Source organism: Oncorhynchus clarkii, chromosome 2, assembly GCF_045791955.1.
Source record: "Oncorhynchus clarkii lewisi isolate Uvic-CL-2024 chromosome 2, UVic_Ocla_1.0, whole genome shotgun sequence".
Lineage (NCBI taxonomy): Eukaryota > Metazoa > Chordata > Actinopteri > Salmoniformes > Salmonidae > Oncorhynchus > Oncorhynchus clarkii.
In genome coordinates, this window is record NC_092148.1 from 65,599,618 (window position 1) to 65,624,076 (window position 24,459).

At 43.7% G+C, this 24,459-nt stretch overlaps 1 protein-coding gene across 1 annotated transcript in view; it reads right to left on the minus strand.

Moving 5' to 3' along the window:
* The window catches only part of LOC139371985 (RAR-related orphan receptor A, paralog a), a 288,440-nt gene extending 266,539 nt beyond the window's left edge, over positions 1 to 21,901 (minus strand). Inside the window, exon 1 of the mRNA XM_071111974.1 lies at positions 21,659 to 21,901. Within this exon, the coding sequence (XP_070968075.1) occupies positions 21,659 to 21,812 (154 nt within the window). The 5' untranslated portion in view covers positions 21,813 to 21,901. The remainder of the gene's footprint in view (positions 1 to 21,658) is intronic.
* Positions 21,902 to 24,459: the final 2,558 nt, after the last annotated feature.

A 24,459-nucleotide genomic window follows, 5' to 3' on the forward strand; every position in this document is an offset into this window, starting at 1 on the left:
CCCAATAGGACCCCACTCATACCTATATATCAATTTGAGAGGTGGGCTGAAGTGATGCCTCTCTGCAACCTGCTTGGTCTATCACTAATAAAGAATTCAGGAGATATTTTCTGCTTTTCAGGTGAAATAGCAGTGTTGTGGTTTTCAAGGGAGGCATTCCAAGAATCCTGTCAGGGTCAAAACAAGATGCCATAGATCCTTTGGGCAGGCAGGGCAGGACGGAATTGTGCAGCATCAAACTGTGAAGATAACAGTGCAATGGGATAATCACAGCGGTGCCTCAGGTGTACTGTACTGTACACACAGAGGCCTCAGCACCGACCGACCGTCAGCTTCCACATTCCCATAGTCAATAAGGGCCTCTCAGAGGTTTCATACAGCAGATACTACTACTGTATACAGAGCTCAGTTACTGTAACGCTACGATAGCTGAAAGAGACTGGCATGTGGTAGCTTTTTGTCTGTGTGTGCTGGTGCATGATGCACTTCTGTTATAGGAATGGCTCTCTTGCCTGTGTGGGTTTTGTCCCAGGTGCAGCTGATGCAGGGATCATGAGGTGCGAAGTGCTCAGGGCTATGTTGGCACAAGTGTCCTGGGATCATCTCTGAATTTGTTCCTGCACTTGCATTAAGTGGAGGAATGGTTCACCTAAGTCTAGTCTGCTGTGTGTCTGAGGGCCAGTGGAGCTACATGCTAAGCTAACTCCCTGCAGGCAGAATCAGGTGTTATCTGTCTGACTGGGGAGACCGCCATCAATCTCTCCTGTCCGTACTCCTGCCTGGATTCAAATCAGGATATACATCTGTGCCGATGAAAGGAATAGGTCAGCCAGATGCTTATTGTATATTTGTCCCTGTTTTAAACTTCTGTCTTTTTAGTAATCTGGAAATTGATGCTGTATATTGTGCCCTGAGCCACTAGGAGGCAGGGAAAGAAAGAGTCAGAGTATTGGAGAGGGACAGAGCGAGAGAGAGAGAGGAGGACCCTATGTTGACCAGTGGAGGCTGCTGAGGGGAGGACGTCTCATAATAATGGCGGAATGGAGTGCATGGAATGCTATCAAGCACATGGAAACCACGTGTGTGATACCATTTCATTTATTCCGTTCCATCCATTACTATGAGCTATCCTCCCCTGAGCAGCCTCCACTGATGTTGACACTTGGTCTGCCTGATGATAATCTGATGTGTGAGTGATGGCTGGGAGTTTGAAAGGCACTTTGTCCAATTAGAAATGTGCAGCAAATTTCCACCTGTCCCTGACAGAGATGAAGCGGCTCTTTGAGAAGACACTGTGGCACAGTGCCAGGTAAGAGAGCCCAACAAACTGCTTGTGGAGCAAGTTGCAATTAATGAGCATGGCAAGCCACCCTTGTTTAATGCAAAATGACACATAATGAATATTCCCTCACAATTAAAAACAGATTTTGACATTAGCCTATTTTATTTATCAACGCACAAGGCCTGAACAAACTATATCCGACGGACCGGATTAGTTGGTCAGAAAGAAAGAAAAGTTTACTGAATAACCTGATGGAAATGACTGTGAAGTTGTTTGGATGTACAGTAGTGAAATCTGAAACTCATCAAGTGGAACTAGCTATGACTGTTCTTCCTCTCCTGCTTACAATATATTAGCTAAATAGAACAACATGTATGCGATAAAAAGGTGAGGATTAAATGTCTGTAAAAGAGATCACTATTGGTTTTACGAGATTATTTGAAAGACAAATAAACATGTCATCTGTGTTCCAAGGAGATTACATAAACTCATTCAAATAGTGTGATATTGTGTCCGGATCAATGCAATGAAAATCCACACAGATACTCAACACTTTCTGTGCGGGGTTCTTAAAGATAAGGGTTTCCTCCTAATCTACCACCTACTGCATGTGTGATAAAGGTCAGGCCTCAAATGATCTTCAGTACAGAACAGAGGTTTAGGATGTGTTGAGTTTTTCCATTCAAATCATTATTTATATAAAACTGAATCTAAAATCCCTGTTGAGATAACCATAGGACTCTGAGGGCACTCCGTCGTAATATCTCACTCCCAACAGAGGAACATTGACCCAGGACTTCCATCTTCCTATTTCTGCATATCTATTTCAGTCCGTCACTTAAAAATAGCCTTTTAATAACCCGACATGCTGTTCATTATTGCTAATCTATTTTTACTACATTAGGAAAATAAAGTAGCAAATATTGATCGATAAGACAGATCAACTTTTGGTGAAGAGTGAGTCCAACTTTCAATCACTGTCTACTACAGATCTGCACAGCAGCTTTGATGGAGCCTCATGCTGTAGCAGCACCCACTCTATCTTAATGCACCTCCCACAGCAATCAATCCACACAGGCAATAATCAAATATGAATTAGTGGCTTATTCATATTCAAAATCTGTTTTTTAAAATAACAAAGGGACAAATTTCCTCTTTATTCTTTCTGAGAAAGATTATACTTTTTGGGATTATGAATATGTAACAATTTGGAGAAGAATTATTGCCAACATAAGTGGAGCATTAGAATCAGTTCTGTTCAATGTCATGGTCTTGCAGTAAATGGATGGAGTGCATAAGAAACTGAAGCCTGGTTGTATGTTTACAGTGGCTTATATCAAAAGCAGTGTTTGTCTATGAAATGTATGTAAATGGTCTAGAAACTTGCAGATTGCCTTGGAAAAAACAAGTGCACATTAATGTCCACTCCCACAATTAGGATGTAGTCCTTATGGAGGAAGCCTGAAGGTCAATAAGGACACAACATGTCCTTGGACAATATGCCCCCAACTACTGGGTGATATTTAAATAAGAATAAGCTAATAGTTTCACATACAATGTGATTCAATATGATGAATACGTATGGGTATTGTTTAACCACTGAAGTCCATTGGCCTTCTGTAATTGGTGAAAAAGCTTGAGAGATGGGTTACAATATTAATAATTAGTTGGTTCTGCACTCTAAAAAATTCTGTCCAACCTTGCCAGATTTTAATCAAACACTGAAAATAGTAGCTGATTGTAATCGGCACTCAGAAGTCACCAGGGGTGTTTGAAGAATTTGTTAAGCCTGAGAGTAGAGCTAATTCGATTATGTGGCAGCATTACCTGGAGGGAATGGATCTATATCTCTCTCTTTTTATTTAGCTACGAGATTAGGTTTCGCTTGTTACTCCAATATAAATACTCAAGCCAATGGAAATGATACTGATTTTCAAGTTGGGTTATCTTTTTGTCTCAAAAAGTGTTTTGTTTATTATAAATAAACTTTGTTTAAATGTGTAATACTCAAGTGTCTACTTGACAAAAGTGAACCAAAAGGCACACCGGAGTTAGTCACATTAATTCATTAAAGGCTGAAACAATTTAAATAGAGGAAATTATACACATGATTTGGCCCTTGTCACCTAATCCCTTCTGAATGTAAAATGAACTTGTTGGATAAAAAAGTGTAACTATTTTTCTGATGTTAAATATATTTTGCATCACTACATTTCAAATATTATAAGTAATACTTATTTTACATACTGTCTACCATGCACAAACACAATACATACAACATAGCGACATACTAAAGAAGCAACATATTTATAGTTTGGTTTCAAGGATCTTGGGAGTTCGCATTATTCTAAACCTGCACAAATAAAGTGCAGCAAATACACAAACCTACAAACACACAGAACACAATATGCAAAGAAGCAACTAAACTGGTCTATTAGGGCAAATAAAATGTTAAGTCAAGTCCGTAAATTGCCTACTTTTTGATGCCCCTTTTGACTTTCCATACTTGCTTTAACAACCATTTCGTAATGGGACATATGAGGATGAACAACTGATTGGCTCAAATGCATTAAGGAGGAAATACATTTCACTTTTAACAAGGCACACCTGTTAATTGAAATTAATTCCAGGTGACTACCTCATGAAGCTGGTTGAGAGAATACCAAGAGTGGGCAAAGCTGTCACCAAGGAAAAATATGGCTACTTTGAAGAATCTCAAATATAAAATACATTTTGATTTGTTTGACACTTTTTTGGTTAGCACATGATTCCATATGTATTATTTCATAGTTGTGATGTCTCCACTATTATAGTAAAAATAAAGAAAAATCCTGGAATGAGTAGGTGTATCCAAACTTTTGACCGGTACTGTAGTCCTTACAACACGGCTGCCACGAGAGCATTTTCACCAACAGTAAGCAAGAAGAAGAAAAAATAGTTAAGGCACTCTGCGCAAATAGCACCGGTTTTACACTGTTACCTCTTGCTGGGAAAGGCTCTATGGCTCTCTGCCCTGCTCTCAAGTGTTCAACACATGTTGGTGCTCCACTCCCTGCATTAGGAATAATTTATGGGACTTTGTTTGAACATGTTTAGTGCATGTATGTTCAATTGATGTAGAACTGATGACAGGATAAGTGTGATTATGGTGCAATTGTACAATGGTACAGTTTCACAAACTGCACAAAGACTTAATTACTTTCAGGTGAGAGGAATGTGAGTGTTGATCAATGTTGGCTTGTTCACTGATCATAGGCACTTAAAAAAACTCACTGAACGAAAGCTCACCTACCTGCTCAACTTCTGTACACCCTCCAGACTAGTGGAGCTGCTTAGGGTTTGGCGCTGGATGTGACATAAGAATTATACTGAGTTATCCCTTACTCCCTACTCATCACCTCCCTCTACCATGAGGCCTCCTCAGAGAGGCCCACTTCATAACACAGCCCTGAAGGGCCATCCTATACAGCAGCACTGCGTAGGTCACAGTGTGCAGCATTAAATATAGACTCCTTTAACACACTCCAATAATGCATCTGGAGTATTTCAGTTCATTACTATTCAAAAACATACTATCTCAGATATTAACTTCAGTAAATGGGCCACAGATCTGAGCTGTCGCTCACCGCCGGAGATTTCACATCAAATCTGCTTCTAGTCACCAGCCGAGACTTCCTTGCCAGCCCTAGTTGAGCCACTGGTGATGCGCACTCCAAAATAAACTGTCCCACAAGGACAAAACTTTCAGTAAAGTTTGAATGTCAATAAACTATGTTTTGTTGATAAAGTAAATTGGGGCAAGTGGTGGATTAACTTTATCTTAATACATTTTAGAATTGACACAAATTATCAAACTTCATAGATTGACATGTTCTGACCTAGCTTTTACCCCTCAAATAACATATTCTGTTTGCACCAAGTAGGCCAACAGGTTAAATCCTTTAGATATCAAACACTAACAGCTTTCAAATACGTGTGAACTTTGGAGCTATAACTCCAGATGTTAAGGCTCAATGATAATTATGAGGTCAAATTTTAAGAGCATTCCTGAAGGTAATAGCATGGTGTGCATCGTATCCATGATACTGTATGTCTGGCATGACTGGCAGGGGGAGACCAACAGTGCAAACTACTGTAGCTTCACGCCAGGGATTATTACCTGCAGAACTTCTTTCACATGGTTTGTCACGCCCTGACCGTAGATTGCGGTGTATGTTTCTATTTTTAGTATGGTCAGGGTGTGATGTGGGTGGGTTTTCTATGTTGTAGGCCTAGGTTTCCTTTTCTATGTGTTTGGCCTGGTATGGTTCCCAATCAGAGGCAGCTGTCTATCGTTGTCTCTGATTGAGAGCCATACTTAGGTAGCCTGTTTTCCCATTTTGAGTTGTGGGTGATTATTTTCCGTTACAGTGTTTTCACCATACGGGACTGTTTCGGTTTTCCTTTATTCTTTTGTCCGTTTGTATTCGGTGTTCAGTCTATTAAATTTACAACATGATCACTTACCACGCTGCGTTTTGGTCTACTCCTTCTTCCACCAACGACAGCCGTAACAGAATCACCCACCACAACCGGACCAAGCAGTGTGGTAACCAGGAGCAGAGGGTTCTGAACTCCTGGACTCGGGAGGAGATTTTGGACGGTAAGGGACCCTGGGCACAGGCTGGGGAATAACGCCTCCCCAAAGAAGAACAGGAGGCAGTGAAAGCTGAGCGTTGGCGATTTGAGGCAAGGCAGCGCAACAGGGACGAGAGGCAGCCCTAAAACATTTGGGGGGGGGGGGGGGGGTGGCACATGGGGAGTGTGGCAGAGTCAGGTTGGAGACCTGAGCCAACTCCCCGTGCTTACCGTGGCAGGCGTCGTACTGGTCAGGCACCGTGTTATGCGGTCAAGCGCACGGGGTCACCAGTACGCGCTATAGGCCAGCCCCCCGCAAGTGCCATGCGAAAGTGGGCATCCAGCCAGGGCGTATTGTGCCAGCCCAGCGTGTTTGGTCTCCGGTACGCCGTTTCGGCCCAGGGTATCCTGAGCTGCCAGAGCCGCCCGTCAGTCAGGAATTGCAAGAGCCGCCCTTCACTCCGGCACTGCCAGAGTCGCCCTTCACTCCGGCGCTGCTGGAGTCTCCCGCCTGTCCGGCGCTGCTGGAGTCTCCCGTCTATTCAGTGCCAGCTGAAAGGGTCCTCAGTCCGAGGTCGGTGGCACTCCAAAGGCGCCACTTAAGTGGGCCAAGACTATGGTGGAGTGGGGTCCACGTCCCGCGCCAGAGCCGCCACCGTGGCCAGATGCCCACCCAGACCCTCCCCTATGGGTTTAGGTTTTACATCCGGAGTCTGCACCTTTGGTGGGGGGTACTGTCACGCCCTGACCGTAGATTGCGGTGTATGTTTCTATTTTTAGTTTGGTCAGGGTGTGATGTGGGTGGGTATTCTATGTTGTAGGTCTAGGTTTCCTTTTCTATGTGTTTGGCCTGGTATGGTTCTCAATCAGAGGCAGCTGTCTATCGTTGTCTCTAAGAGCCATACTTAGGTAGCCTGTTTTCCCATTTTGAGTTGTGGGTGACTATTTTCCGTTACAGTGTTTTCACCATACGGGACTGTTTCGGTTTTCCTTTATTCTTTTGTTCGTTTGTATTCGGGGTTCAGTTTATTAAATTTACCACATGAACACTTACCACGCTGCATTTTGGTCTACTCCTTCTTCTACCAACGACAGCCTTTACATGGTTCTTGCTAGTGTCTTCAACACAGACAGACCACAATAAAAAGAACAGTATTGGACACAACTAGTATACAATGCCCTAATGATTAAATCTTTGTAAGATCTCCATATGAGCAAAAATACAAGACACTTGCGTCTATGTGTGGAATCTCAATGTGGAATATAATATGAATTTTTTGCACTAGCACTAGACGGCTGTACATGTGCCAAAACGCTGATATTTTCCATCCTATAGCGTGGTCTACATCTTCTTTTTAAATAGTGAACCAGAATGTTTTCAGCACTTTTACACTGAACAAAAATATAAACGCAACATGTAAAGTGTTTGTTTCATGAGCTGAAATAAAACATCCCAGAAATGTTCCATACGCACAAAATGCTTATATCTTTAACATTTGCTTATATTTTTGCACACATTTGTTTACATCCCTGTTAGTGAGCATTTTTCCTCTGCCAAGATAAACCATCCACCTGATTGGTGTGGCATATCCAGAAGTTGATTATTAAACAGCATGATCATTACAACAGTACACTTTGTACTGGGGACATAAAAGGCCAATTTAAAATGTGCAGTTTTGTCACACAACACAACGCCACAGATATCTCATGTTTTCAGGGAGCGTGCAATTCGTATGCTGACTGCATGAATGTCCACCAGAGTTGTTGCCAGCAAATTTAATGTTAATTTCTCTGCCATAAGCTGCCTCCAACGTCATTTTAGAGAATTTGGCAGTACGTCCAACCAGCCTCACAACCGCAGACCACGTGTAACCACGCCAGACCAGGACATCCATTTTTTGGGGAAAAACAAATTCTGATTGGCTGTGCCTGGCTCCCCAGTAGGTGGGCCTTGCTGCCAAGTGGGTGGGCTGATGCCCTCCAAAGCCCACCCATGGCTGCACCACTGCACAGTCATGTGAAATCCATAGATTTGGGCTTAATTATTTATTTCAATTGACTGATTTTCTTAATATGAACTGTAACTCAATAAAATCTTTGAAAGTGTTGCATGATGTGTTTATATTGTTGTTCTGTATATTTCGCTGACTGATCAAAACACATTAAGTCATCGCTCAGTTTTCTTTCTGCAGCAGACATACAGTGGCAATATGTTTGGGAAATGTTAATCGCAGTATCGAATCGCAATACATATCGTATTGGCAATTCCCGGGCCTAGATCACATGGAATTTGACCTTTGACGCTAATAAAAATTAAAAATAAATTAAAATATGACTCATCTTGAACTGAGATGCAGTGACTTAGACACTGTGCCACTCCTTTACTTAGACCACTGTGCCACTCCTTTACTTAGACCACTGTGCCACTCCTTTACTTAGACCACTGTGCCACTCCTTTACTTAGACCACTGTGCCACTCCTTTACTTAGACCACTGTGCCACTCCTTTACTTAGATTACTTTTATCAAACTGTGTTTTTTGGGGCAGAAATGACTTCTCAAACATTTGAACTTTCATGTGCCTTGATAACAAACTTGTATGCCATCTGTAAATACGAATACAATTGTTAAAATTACAGTTGAAGTTAAAGTTTACATACACTTAGGTTGCAGTCATTAAAACTCATTTTTCAACCACTCCACAAATTTCTTGTTAACAAATTATAGTTTTGGCAAGTCAGTTAGGACATCTACTTTGTGCATGACACAAGTAATTTTTCAAATAATTGTTTACAGACAGATTATTTCACTTATAATTCACTGTATCACAATTCCAGTGGGTCAGAAGTTTACATACACTAAGTTGACTGTGCCTTAAAACAGTATGGAAAATGATGTCATGGCTTTAGAAGCTTCTGATTGGCTAATTGACATAATTTGAGTCAATTGGAGGTGTACCTGTGGATGTATTTCAACACCTACCTTCAAACTCAGTGCCTCTTTGCTTGACATCATGGGAATATCAAAAGAAATCAGCCAAGACCTCAGAAAAAATATTGTAGACCTCCACAACTCTGATTCATCATTGGGAGAAATTTCCAAACACCTGAAGGTACCACGTTCATCTGTACAAACAATAGTATGCAAGTATAGACACCATGGGACCATGTAGCCGTCATAACGCTCAGGAAGGAGACGTTTTCTGTCTGGTAGAGATGAACGTACTTTGATGCAAAAAGTGCAAATCGATCCCAGGAAAACAGCAAAGGACCCTGTGAAGATGCTGGAGGACACAAGTACAAAAGTATCGATATCCACAGTAAAATGAGTCCAATATTGACATAACCTGAAAGGCGCTCAGCAAGGAAGAAGCCACTGCTCCAAAACCGCCATAAAAAAGCCAGACTACGGTTTGCAACTGAACATGGGGACAAAGATCACACTTTTTGGAGAAATGTCCTCTGGTCTGATGAAACAAAAATAGAACTGTTTGGCCATAATAACCATTGTTATTTTTGGAGGAAAAAGGGGGTGGCTTACAAGCCGAAGATCACCATCCCAAACGTGAAGCATAGGGGTGTTAGCATCATGTTGTGGGGGTGCTTTGCTGCAGGAGGGACTGGTTCACTTCACAAAATAGATGGCATCATGAGGTAGGAAAATGATGTGGATATATTTTAGCAACGTCACAAGACATAAGTTAAAGCTTGGTCGCAAATGGGTATCCCAAATGGACAATGACCCCAAGCATACTTTCAATGTTGTTGCAAAATGGCTTAAGGACAACAAAGTCAACGTATTGGAGTGGCCATCACAAAGCCCTGACCTCAATCATACAGAAAATTGCTGGGAAGAACTGAAAAGTGTGTGCGAGCAAGGAGGCCTACAAACCTGACTCAGTTACACCAGCTCTGTCAGGAGGAATGGGCCAAAATTCACCCAACTTATTGTGGGAAGCTTGTGGAAGACTACCTGAAACGTTTGACCCAAGTTAAACAATTTAAAGGCAATGCTACCAAATACTAATTAAGTGTATGTAAACTTCTGACCCACTGGGAACGTGATGAAAGAAATAAAAGCTGAAATAAATCATTCTCTCTACTAAAAACTGAGTTTAAATGTATTTGGCTAAGGTGTATGTAAACTTCCGAATTCAACTGTATATTTTTCTGCATACCTCTTGAGCTGTCTGCTGTCTGGTGGTTCTTTTTTTAAAGCTTGAAAACCCCAGTTGATATTTTCCCAAAGATTAGAAGACAACTAAATATAATTTATCATGATTTGCTATGTTATTATATTTTTTCAAATGTTTTTTGTTTGAAAAACATTTACTATATAGTTTTTGCAATTTTTACTTTATTTTCAGATTTCGTTTACTATAATAACCTTGGTGGGACGACATCGTCAATGCACTTATTAATGAAGCCGGTGACTGATGTGGTAAACTCCTCAATGTTATCGGATGAAAATATTCCAGTCTGTGCTAGCTGAACTGTTACGGTGCGTGAATGAGGACCCAAAAGCGAATCAACTTAAACAGAGCTTCTTTAATTACCAAACATAGGTAGGCTCAGATGGACCGGCAGATTCCGACAGGACAGGACAAGGTTACAGCAAACATGACGACAGTCTGGTTCAGGCATGAATGACACAAACAAACAAGAATCCGACAAGGACAGGAGCAGAAACAGAGAGAGATATTGGGACCTAATCAGAGGGAAAAAGGGAACAGGTGGGGAACGGGGTGAATGGGTAGTTAGAGGAGACAAGGGACAGCTGGGGGAAAGCGGGGGAGAAAAGGTAACCTAACACGACCAGCAGAGGGAGACAGGGTGAAGGGAAAGGACAGAGACAAGACAACATGACAGTACATGACAGTACCCCCCCACTCACCGAGCGCCTCCTGGCGCACTCGAGGAGGAAACCTGGCGGCAACGGAGGAAATCATCAATCAGCGCACGGTCCAGCACGTCCCGAGAGGGAACCCAACTCCTCTCCTCAGGACCGTACCCCTCCCAGTCAACTAGGTACTGATGACCACGGCCCCGAGGACGCATGTCCAAGATCTTACGGACCCTGTAGATAGGTGCGCCCTCGACAAGGATGGGGGGGGGGGGGGGGGGAAGACGAGCGGGGGCGCGAAGAACGGGCTTAACACAGGAGACATGGAAGACCGGGTGGACGCGACGAAGATATCGCGGAAGAAGAAGTCGCACTGCGACAGGATTAATGACCTGAGAGATACGGAATGGACCAATGAACCGCGGGGTCAACTTGCGAGAAGCCGTCTTAAGGGGAAGGTTCTGAGTGGAGAGCCAAACTCTCTGACCGCGACAATATCTAGGGCTCTTAGTTCTACGCTTATTAGCAGCCCTCACAGTCTGCGCCCTATAACGGCAAAGTGCAGACCTGACCCTCTTCCAGGTGCGCTCGCAACGTTGGACAAAAGCCTGAGCGGAGGGGACGCTGGACTCGGCGAACTGAGATGAGAACAACGGAGGCTGGTACCCGAGGCTACTCTGAAAAGGAGATAGCCCGGTCGCAGACGAAGGAAGCGAGTTGTGGGCGTATTCTGCCCAGGGGAGCTGTTCTGACCAAGACGCAGGGTTGCGAAAAGAAAGACTGCGTAAGATGCGACCAATAGTCTGATTGGCCCGTTCTGCTTGACCGTTAGACTGGGGGTGAAAACCGGAAGAGAGACTGACGGAAGCCCCAATCAAACGGCAAAACTCCCTCCAAAATTGAGACGTGAATTGCGGACCTCTGTCCGAAACGACGTCTGACGGAAGGCCATGAATTCTGAAAACATTCTCGATGATGATTTGTGCCGTCTCTTTAGCAGAAGGAAGCTTAGCAAGGGGAATGAAATGAGCCGCCTTAGAGAACCTATCGACAACCGTAAGAATAACAGTCTTCCCCGCTGACGAAGGCAGTCCGGTGACAAAATCTAAGGCGATGTGAGACCACGGTCGAGAGGGAATAGGAAGCGGCCTGAGACGGCCGGCAGGAGGAGAGTTACCGGACTTAGTCTGCGCGCAGACCGAACAAGCAGCCACGAAACGACGCGTGTCATGCTCCCGGGTGGGCCACCAGAAACGCTGGCGAATGGAAGCAAGCGTACCCCGAACGCCAGGGTGGCCGGCTAACTTGGCAGAGTGAGCCCACTGAAGAACGGCCAGACGAGTAGGAACGGGAACGAAAAGAAGGTTCCTAGGACAAGCGCGCGGCGACGGAGTTTGAGTGAGTGCTTGCTTTACCTGCCTCTCAATTCCCCAGACAGTCAACCCGACAACACGCCCCTCAGGGAGAATCCCCTCGGGGTCAGTGGAGGCTACTGAAGAACTGAAGAGACGAGACAAAGCATCAGGCTTGGTGTTCTTAGAGCCCGGACGATAAGAAATCACGAACTCGAAACGAGCGAAAAACAGCGCCCAACGCGCCTGACGCGCATTAAGTCGTTTGGCAGAACGGATGTACTCAAGGTTCCTATGGTCAGTCCAAACGACAAAAGGAACGGTCGCCCCCTCCAACCACTGTCGCCATTCGCCTAGGGCTAACCGGATGGCGAGCAGTTCGCGGTTACCCACATCATAGTTACGTTCCGACGGCGACAGGCGATGAGAAAAATACGCGCATGGGTGGACCTTGTCGTCAGAGAGGGAGCGCTGAGAAAGGATGGCTCCCACTCCCACCTCTGACGCGTCAACCTCGACAACGAACTGTCTAGAGACGTCAGGTGTAACAAGGATAGGAGCGGATGTAAAACGATTCTTGAGGAGATCAAAAGCTCCCTGGGCGGAAACGGACCACTTAAAGCACGTCTTGACAGAAGTAAGGGCTGTGAGAGGAGCTGCCACCTGACCGAAATTACGGATGAAACGACGATAGAAGTTCGCGAAGCCGAGAAAGCGCTGCAGCTCGACGCGTGACTTAGGGACGGGCCAATCAATGACAGCTTGGACCTTAGCGGGATCCATCTTGATGCCTTCAGCGGAAATAACAGAACCGAGAAATGTGACGGAGGAGGCATGAAAAGTGCACTTCTCAGCCTTCACAAAAAGACAATTCTCTAAAAGGCGCTGGAGGACACGTCGAACGTGCTGAACATGAATCTGGAGTGACGGTGAAAAAATCAGGATATCGTCAAGGTAAACGAAAACAAAGATGTTCAGCATGTCTCTCAGGACATCATTGACTAATGCCTGAAAGACAGCTGGAGCGTTAGCGAGGCCGAAAGGAAGAACCCGGTATTCAAAGTGCCCTAACGGAGTGTTAAACGCCGTCTTCCACTCGTCCCCCTCCCTGATGCGCACGAGATGGTAAGCGTTACGAAGGTCCAACTTAGTGAAAAACCTGGCTCCCTGCAGGATCTCGAAGGCTGAAGACATAAGAGGAAGCGGATAACGATTCTTCACTGTTATGTCATTCAGCCCTCGATAATCTATGCAGGGGCGCAGAGACCCGTCCTTCTTCTTGACAAAAAAAAACCCCGCTCCGGCGGGAGAGGAGGAGGGGACTATGGTACCGGCGTCAAGAGCTACAGACAAATAATCTTCGAGAGCCTTACGTTCGGGAGCCGACAGAGAGTATAGTCTACCCCGGGGGGGGGGTGGTTCCCGGAAGGAGATCAATACTACAATCATACGACCGGTGTGGAGGAAGAGAGGTGGCCCTGGACCGACTGAACACCGTGCGCAGATCGTGATATTCCTCCGGCACCCCTGTCAAATCACCAGGCTCCTCCTGTGAAGAAGAGACAGAGGAAACAGGAGGGATAGCAGACATTAAACATTTCACATGACAAGAGACGTTCCAGGAGAGGATAGAATTACTAGACCAATTAATGGAAGGATTATGACAAACTAGCCAGGGATGGCCCAAAACAACAGGTGTAAAAGGTGAACGAAAAATTAAAAAAGAAATGGTTTCACTATGATTACCAGAAACAGTGAGGGTTAAAGGTAGCGTCTCACGCTGAATCCTGGGGAGAGGACTACCATCCAGGGCGAACAAGGCCGTGGGCTCCTTTAACTGTCTGAGAGGAATGTCATGTTCCCGAGCCCAGGTCTCGTCCATAAAACAGCCCTCCGCCCCAGAGTCTATTAAGGCACTGCAGGAAGCTGACGAACCGGTCCAGCGTAGATGGACCGACAAGGTAGTGCAGGATCTTGAAGGAGAGACAGGAGTAGTAGCGCTCACCAGTAGCCCTCCGCTTACAGACGAGCTCTGGCCTTTTACTGGACATGAAGTGACAAAATGACCAGCGGAACCGCAATAGAGACAGAGGCGGTTGGTGATTCTCCGTTCCCTCTCCTCAGTCGAGATGCGGATACCTCCCAGCTGCATGGACTCAGCACCCGAGCCGGCAGAGGAAGATGGTAGTGATGCGGAGAGGGAGGCGACGGAGAGCGCGAGCTCCTTTCCACGAGCTCGGTGACGAAGATCAACCCGTCGCTCAATGCGAATAGCGAGTTCAATCAAGGAATCCACGCTGGAAGGAACCTCCCGGGAGAGAATCTCATCCTTTACCTCTGCGCGGAAACCCTCCAGAAGACGAGCGAGCAAGGCCGGCTCGTTCCAGCCACTGGAGACAGCAAGAGTGCGAAACTCAATAGAGTAGTCTGTTATGGATCGATTGCCTTGACATAGGGAAGACAGGGCCCTGGAAGCCTCCTCCCCAAAAACAGATCGATCAAAAACCCGTATCATCTCCTCCTTAAAGTCTTGATACTGGTTAGTACACTCAGCCCTTGCCTCCCAGATTGCCGTGCCCCACTCACGAGCCCGTCCAATAAGGAGAGATATGACGTAGGCGACACGAGCAGTGCTCCTGGAGTAAGTGTTGGGCTGGAGAGAAAACACAATATCACACTGGGTGAGGAACGAGCGGCATTCAGTGGGCTCCCCAGAGTAACACGGCGGGTTATTGATTCTGGGCTCCGGAGATTCGAAAGCCCTGGAAGTGGCCGGTGGATCGAGGCGGAGATGGTGAACCTGTTCTGTGAGGTTGGAGACTTGGGTGGCCAGGGTCTCAACGGCATGTCGAGCAGCAGACAATTCCTGCTTGTGTCTGCCTAGCATCGCTCCCTGGATCTCGACGGCTGAGTGGAGAGGATCCGAAGTCGCTGGGTCCATTCTTGGTCGGATTCTTCTGTTACGGTGCGTGAATGAGGACCCAAAAGCGAATCAACTTAAACAGAGCTTCTTTAATTACCAAACATAGGTAGGCTCAGATGGACCGGCAGATTCCGACAGGACAGGACAAGGTTACAGCAAACATGACGACAGTCTGGTTCAGGCATGAATGACACAAACAAACAAGAATCCGACAAGGACAGGAGCAGAAACAGAGAGAGATATTGGGACCTAATCAGAGGGAAAAAGGGAACAGGTGGGGAACGGGGTGAATGGGTAGTTAGAGGAGACAAGGGACAGCTGGGGGAAAGCGGGGGAGAAAAGGTAACCTAACACGACCAGCAGAGGGAGACAGGGTGAAGGGAAAGGACAGAGACAAGACAACATGACAGTACATGACATGAACAGCCCTTTTTGAGTTTTTGCTTGTAACCAGGAATCAGGAGGATAGCGTTATGGTCAGATTTGCCAAAGGGAGGGTAAGGGATAGCTTTGTATGAGTTTCTGTGTGTGGAGTAAAGGTAACATAGAATTTTGTCGCCTAATGGTTGGACAGGTGACATGATGGTTAAAATGAGGTCAAACGGATTTCAGTTTCACTGCATTAAAATAAACGGCCATGAGAAGTGCCGCCTCTGGGTGTAAATGTTCTTGTTTGCCCTATACAGCTTAAGTTCAGTCTTAGTGCCAGCATCGGTTTGTGGTGGTAAATAGACAGCTATGAAAAATAGGTCGTAAATAGTATGGTATGTAGCTTATCATGAGGTAACTTGAGACTTCCTTAACAAAGAGACACACCCTCCCCCCTCATCTTACCGACCGGTTTTCTGCCGACCGGTTTTCACAATGCATGGAAAAGCCAGGGAGATGTATATTATCCATGTCCTTGTTCAGCCATGACTCCAACGGAGCACGTCCAGTTTGATCTCTAGTGACTGTACGTTCGCCAACAGAATGGAGGGTAGAGGAGCTTTATTGCATGCTAACGTAGCCTAGTCAGAATGCCAGCTCGTCTGCTTCTTTTGCGTCGTCGCTTCCTCTTTCGAGTCCCGGGGATCAGGGCCAAAGTAAGCAGAACATCCAGAACTAACAGGAACCTGAAAAGCTTCTACCCCCAAGCCATAAGACTGCTAAAAAGATAATCAAATGGCTACCCACTGCTGCTACTGTCTATTATCTATCTTGTTGCTTAGTCACTTTAACCCTACCTAGTGTATATGCTACCTCAATTACATCGTACCTCTGCACATTGACTCGGTACTGGTACTCCCTGTATATATTCAAAATTAAAGGAGAGCCTCACACTCTAGGAGCTCAGATGCAATAATGAATAACATCATAATAACATAATATCCATCGTTTCGACAGACAAGCTGTCTTCATAAGGGTATAATGACAAACACTGGGGGGTCACTAGTTTATATAGTTTCAAAGGACACACACAGGTGTCTGTAATCATGGCTGTGTGTGGCCTCATATCATTGGTTAATTCTCAGATATAAAAAATAACATACCCAAAAACATGTTGCGTGTGTCCTTTGACACTACATAAACTAGTCACCCCGCAGTGTTTGTCATTATACCCTGATGAAGACAGCTTGTCTGTCTAAACGTTGGATATTAGGTTATTCAATTATTGAATCTGAGCTCCTAGTGTGTGGTTCTATTCCGCTAGCCAGCACCTCTCCTAAACAGGTGTGTGTTTATTTTGCCTCTAGACTCCTTGTTATTTTTACTCATCGTTGTTATTTGTTATTCACTGTGTATTTATGCCATGTGTACTATTCATATTTTTGTATAAATGTGTCTGCATTGTTGAAAGAGGACCCGTAAGTAAGCTTTTCACTGTTAGTCTACACCTGTTGTTTACGAAGCATGTGACAAATGAAATATGATTCTATTTTTTGGGGAAATTCTGTGCATATAGAGACACTTCACATTCAAATGTGCGTCATCCATACATTTAACATTTTTGTTTTCACTTATGTCTTTAAAGTCTGACTAACACTTTCCATATTTAAACAACTTTGTGTCAGCATTTACCTCAGTACATTGGTTAAATGGACATGTCTTGAACTGTGAACTTTGTATAGGCTAATCCTGACCCTTACCCTGTTTAACAACACAATTTAGCCCTCCAGCTGATACAAAACATGACATGTAGCCAACAACAAGACAGCTTGGGACACCTCACACTCCTCGAAGTATTAACAACAGGGAGAGACAGAGCCCATTATTACGTCAAGGGCTGTCCGCCAAAAAGAAAGACACACAAACGAGTTGCTCTCCAGGATGTGCATTGACTGTCTGCATGGCGGCTACCTGCTGCTTGGCCCTCCTCAGCGAGCAGAGAACTGTAATCCCTGGTATTTGAGAATGTCATAGCGTCACGAACGCTGCTGTCCAATGGAGTAGTTGAGGACCGTGCCAGCTCCAGGCTCACAGGATTTGTGAAGAACCTTGTTTAGAGGCCTCCGCTTCCCTTTGCCTCATCCGTCTTCTGTCAGCACAGAGTAAACACATGCCAACCACTCCAGCCCACAGCGCTGCCTCTGTCTGCACAAATAGAACCAATCGGCAGGCTGTGTTGGTGAAGTCCTCTTAAGTGTCTAGAAAGGACTGTTGGAGAGTTTAGTTTGGACTAGCAATATCCGGCCAAAGAAAACTACACAAGTAATGGCACCTATGTTAAAAGTGCTGTATATAACTTCAGCCTGCATGACAGACAGGGAACAGCTAACAAAGTTTGAGATAAGTGGTAAGGCAACCTGCACAATCGCCTACTCTTGTGTGATATGGTATGTTGAGGTGTGTGCAATACGTATGAGTATTTTTTACATTTTTTAATTTCACCTTTTTTAACCAGGTAGGCCTGTTGAGAACAAGTTATCATGTACAACTGCGACCTGGCCAAGATAAATGCAAAGCAGTGCAAAAAAAAACAACAACACAGAGTTACACATAAACAAACATACAGTATCACTGTCCTACTGAACAATACACCTGCTAGAATGAGCCTGTTTGCCCTTCACCAAATGACAGCTTTCATAATGTTGCAGTAAGGTAAAAACATGAAAGAAAAGTAATTTATCTGCCATGCCAACTGATAAATGATATGGGAAGTCCTGCACTGATGGCAGGTCAGCAGTCTTACCACTATCTTTCCATGGTGGGAAAATGATGTTAAAACAGCACAGCACACTCTGAATATTAAAATCAAGTTTCTAGCCTCAGATACAAGCCTGCACTACAGTAATCCCAGTGTCAATAACGCACTACTCTACTCTTAACTGTTCACTCAAGGCAGTCTCCATAGTGTGATTATGTACAGCATATGCAAACAAATACACAACAGCATAGCTGAGGCTTGTTTAGGGTTAGAAAGGGCAGGATTGAGGCCCTTCAGAGCTTCAGCTTCCCTGTGTAATTCTGAGGCTTCATCCCAACCTACACAGAGGCCGTCAACTTACATAACAAGCCATTAATATTGATTGTTTCCAAATTTGCTCCCCACAAACTGAGGGATCCTGCAATATGAAAATAACACCCTTTCTTCTTTCCACTAATGATATCCACAGACCTCCAAGGCCCGTTCTCTGACCCACTCAAGTCTTCCAGCACAGCTTCTGCTGAAGTAAGCCTTTTCTACTTAAAGGGTATTAGTGCTCAGGGTTAAAACAGTATGTGCATTCTCAGAAATTCCAATACACTGGGTGTGAAAACGGAAAGTTCCTCAGTAAGCGTCTGCAGTATTTCAGATGTTGTTTTTTGAGTATATCCTAAAATGCAGTGTCTAAACCCAGCACTGTAATCCTGGAAATGCTTTACATTTTTATTGTTTCACATTGTTGAGTAATCTCATACTGGATTGTGCCACCAACACATAGCAATTATAAATATTTTGAATCATTTCATGCACTGTGGGGAAAATACATTTATCATACCGTATCAAGGTTCAATAAAAAAAATCTGTTTCAGTTTCTACAAAAGCAAAGTTTAAAGGGTTGCACACATCGCACCGAATGTGGATCTCCCGTTCATAAAATCTGTTTGCACACGGTTCGCAAGTACTCTCGGCAGGCAAACTCTACTGGTGTGTTCGAGCCCTTAAAGAGTGACTGACCCTAAAAAGCAACTTCTCATTTTGAAAAATTACTTATGTGGCATAAATATGAGTCAGATACATGTATTCTAGTCAAAATTGACTACAGAGTGTAAATAGGATAGTTTTGGTCATCAAGTCAATCTCGTCCAAAACTGATCTTTGCAAGACGATGGGAAAAAGGATATGTCATGGAATGAAGGGTACCGTAACAGTTTTACTTGGGTTGGGTGTATTTAAATCCTACCCACATGCCCACAGCTAGCTGCACCCAAGTAATCATCAATTCGGAGCGCTGCTGCACATGACCCGATCGTAATGCCCATGGTCAATTTGGTTTGACATTCGATATCCCTATGGGGATCAACACCAGGGACCGTCAGTGAATTACACAATGTACAAGGGACAATATCACCAGCCGGCTGAAGCTAATTGGCGAAAGCTAGCCTAGGCGACTTCAAGACACAATAACTTGTTACACTATTTTAAGTTATCTAGAAGGGTGAGTGACTGTAACTGTGTACCGTTTTGGCAGATTGCATGTACAAACGCTTGCCACGTGCGAACACACACACAATAGACACCCATATTAAACCACCCCCCAAGACAACTCTCGTTTGGCTTCAGATATAGTCGCTACATTTCTTAAAGACCAAGCCAAAAAAACGAGGCCAAATCAAAAAGTTCAGCCTCCCTGGAAAACAGATAATCGAAGAAATCGCACAAGTTTTGATAACAAACATATATTACTTAATGATTTCATCATATTTGTTACAATTATCTCAAAAGAAACAGCTGGAGAAGAAGAATACAGTAACATCATTAATTGTAGGTTACAAGTAGGCCTGTTATTAAAAACTTGAAAAAGTGCTACAGGAGAACTTTTGCCAGCATGCCATACATATTCAAGTTAACTAAATGCCTTCTGGAAGAGGTTTGTCCCACTGAACATTAATACTTCCCCCCCCACCCATTCAAAATTCCATAACAAAGCAAAAAAAACTTTTTCCCCCTGTCTTTCTCTCTAGACACTTTAATCCTATGCATAAATTGGTGGGGGTGAATATGGGTCAGCAGGTTAAAAGTGTCTAGGAGCCTGACTTCATAAAACAGCCGTCGGCTGGGACCGAAATGCCTTCCTAACTACCTGCCTTTGAAATGCCTTCATAACTATCTGCCTTTGAAATGCCTTCATAACTATCTGCCTTTGAAATGCCTTCATAACTATCTGCCTTTGAAATGCCTTCATAACTATCTGCTTTTGCCTGTTATTACATAACTGAGCACTGGCTGGGATCTACTAAATTTAAACAATCTCGTGTTCATGACAAAACATCGTACTCTTCTGCAGCTGGAATACTAAGTGATTAAAAAAAAACATTACACTTGTCTTGAACTGTGGAGTCAAGAACGCATCTATAAAGTTAAATATATGTAATGATTTTCGCTATCTCTCTTTGCGCGCCTCTGTTTATTGCTACCTGTTACATAACCAGCTTACATTCCACATTCACCATATTAGACTCTAAATATACCGCTTCCGCAGAGGAAATGTGCTCATGCAAACCACAGCGCGATGAATACATTCACATGTAAAATATGTAATTTAGTGTCATAGTAGTATATGAACAAACTGTACTTTGGAGTATTATAGTCTGGAAATATTTCCATTGAACTTGGATGAGTTGAATGGAAGCAGTCTAGAGGGGGTGTGGCTAAACAATGTCTGTAGCCTACTGTACAACACGCACGGTACTCAATCTCACATATTCTTAAGAAATGTATACGGGACCAACACAATCATAGACTTGATTTGATAAATGACCACAACGTCTATCATGTCAATCATCAGGCAGTTGTCATCTCTTCACGTCCACTACAATGTATCAGAGCTAGCGCGCTCTCGCAAGGAAGGAAAATCAAATTCCTGCTGCTGATTTGTCTATTTCACAAACACACAAAATGACAGGCTATCTTTTCTGTAAATCACTTGGAAATAAATACGACCATAAAATACATGTCCCTTTAGAAGTTGAAGGGGCTGGTGTTCGATAGCTTACAGTTTCCCAAAGTTAATTAATATTTAGTAACCTACCATTGTGTAGTATAGCCTAATAAACGTGTAGAACGATAATATTGCGTAGTTGGTGTTCTTGTATTTTAAGGGAATTTTAGGTCCTAATCGACCTGTGTAATTGACTATCCTAACTATAATTGTTCTATTCACAGAGTAATTTGTCTCCCAATGACACGACAATGGTTGGATATCTGTCAGTTGTGCTTGAACACAAGGGCAACACAGAAGCAACTCGCTCATCATAATAAATTTGGCCACTTTACAAATGCAGCGTAATAAGAATGAATCTGTTCCAGGTGGTTTTTACACTATTCAGGTAACGTTATAGACCATTTTTGAGACCTCTATAATTCAAGTTCTCCAGGCAAAGAATTCATTTTGAAGTTTGAGGCATCAATTCGGTAATCAATTAATATTTCTCGTGTTGAGAGATGTCAGCAGCTTACCTCTGTTGGTACTTGAACAGGTCTGCCTTCGAACAGGGGCTGGATGGTCCGCTTTTCGGAGCGTCTCTAGGTTTACCGGGGTTTCCCTGGCCGGTGTAGCCGGCTCAGAGGCGCTGTTGCCCGGGTCGCTTGCTGGATCTGGAGGGGACTCCATGTTGAATTTCAGATTTACTGTTAAACTATTGCTAGTATTTCACGAAAAGTCTCTATGATTTGTGAGCCGCGAGAGTCCGTCTAGCTATCTATTTTAGAGTAGAAGTAGAACTACGAAATGAAAAAATGCGAGTGTATCTAGAGGTGGGTGTGAAGATTTGATTGTCCATCGGCAGCGCTAGAGAGAGCTTCAGTCATGCAACTGAAAAGGGAAAGGTTGTCAATAGCCGATTAATAGATGTGCAGTAGTGCCTGCGAGTTTATTTCATGGGAATTGCAGTTTGTTGCAGCCAGCTAACGCTTGTATCGAGTTTATCCTCCCAATATTCATTTCACATGATAAACTCTGATTGTAGGCTATAGTCTCTCACCAGTGTGTTCAAAATCATTAATTGCCACTTCGAGAAATCTGCACAATCCTGTTCATTGTTTAAAAGCCTGTCCATCTGTGTAAAAGACTGCTTACAACTTCAACATTCCATAACATTATAGCCTATTTTTAATTTACTGACAATTTTACAAAATCAATATTGACAATTAATATGCCTAGGCTTATGCAACAACAATCAACTCTAGAGAGAAAATGAAGAGAACACGCCCATGCCTGCACAGTCGATGCTATTCAGCTCTTTTTTTTTTGCTCTTATCATCACCACCACCAGCACCCCCATCATCATCATCTATATTTTAAGGTTTACAGTGTAAAAGCTCAGAGACTCGTGCATAATTGGTAGCACTGGAATTATTTATGCAGCTTTCAAGAAATTCCTCCAAATGTATAGAGCTGAGATAGGCCACCAAAAAGTGATTATATGAACATAAGTCTCTATGTCAATGTGATGATCATGAGGAGGATGGGGATGATGACATTGAGGAGATGCTGATGAGGATGCTGCTAATGACAATGCTGCTGCTGATTATTTATTTATTTTTTATATAAAAAATGTTGGGGCTCAGAACATATGGCTGTATTTCTCTCAGTATATTAAGCTTGCCTGAAACTGACCCTCAAGCCGCTGATCAAAGCTGCTGGAGCCTGTCATGCTTTCTTTTTTCATTTCTCTCCAAATTGTCTCGCTAAAGATCATATGCATTAAAACCAGGCAGAATACACGAAAATGCATGCGTATATTTGAGAACAGGTATGTATGCGCTTACGTGGTAGTAGGCTACACCGGGCATCGTATTACATTCCCGCTTGGGCTTGCGTGCCTACATTGCTTGTGGTGTAATTACAAACACTTGGGCACATTCCGCTGCCCATTCCGTAAGCCTACTCTTGCCGGTTCAGAACAACTGGGAACCCGGAAATATCAGACTTCAGTGCATTCACGACAACTGGGAACTGCTGAAAATAAGATCTCAGACTGGGGAAAAAAACGTTTTGAAAGTCGGAAACTCAGCATAGGAGTGTATTTATGTATGCAAAGGGAAGCCACGCTTCCCCCCAAAAAGTATCTGTCCTAATAAAAGCGAGCGAAACAGCTTCCCTCTGTATGTGTCGCCCATCTGTCTGGTCAAAAAGAGTATGATATTGTTGCCTCCCTTCGCATTGAATGCAAGGGAAGCCAGAGAGCATTTGGCCTTCCTTGATGAAAAAAAAAATACAATACTAGCAATCAACGTTCAGCTAAACTGAGTGTGCTCAACTGTAAATGGTCCTGGCACACCCCAAAAAAAAGTAAAAACAGAAGCCAGTTTGGATTTGGCTTCACACCAATCACACAGATAGAACAATGAGCTTGCCAATCACATCACATCAAAAGACAATCGTAATTGACAGAAAAAATTGTTGCATCTTGCTGTGTTGTTGTCCTCCGGGGGTTAGCTAGCTAAAATTGTCCCTTTCCTAAATTAGCCATGGGTGGAGATAGGGATTTGGACTTGTGGTTTTACTAAATTCTCCGTACTGGTCAATGATTATAATGGCGATTCTGATCCAACCATTAATTCATACATTGTGCTTCAGGCCTGAGAGGATGGAAGTTCAATATGTAGCTAGACGGAGAAGGCTAATGTTAACTAGCTGGCTAATCGTTGCCCATGAAAGGAAGTTAGAATAGCGAGCAAACATTTTAGCCAGTTAGCCTAGGACAACAAAAACTAAAAGTGTGTACTGTATGACAGAGTCATAGACCGTTTCGTCAACATGAAAGAGAGGAGTGTGGCATTGGCGTTTCTCTACAAGTAGGGTGAGTTAACATGTTTTTCCTACTAATGCACACACACACTCTCTCTCTCACACACACACACACACACACACACACACACACACACACACACACACACACACAGAAATCAGTACCATGGACAGCCACGTTATATTTAGCTTCTGTCAATTGGACTAAATCATTTTTTCAATGTTTTAGTTGTCACTGTATTAGACTAAGCATAGGAGATTTGACAATGTTGAAATGTTGAAGTTGAAATGGTGCTGGAATAGTGGAGGCAGCTCCTGTTTTTTTGTGACTTGCGGTAACTCTCTGGTGTTGTAAATCAAAGTTGTTTAGTAGTTTGAAAATGTCAGAAACATTAACTTGATTGACCATGCTGTGGGTCATGTGACTGTTTGTTACATGCAATATGCTTTGTGGACTCCACCAGACAGATGTTGCACTCTGGTTTTGTGATAAAACAAAGGTGTGGTT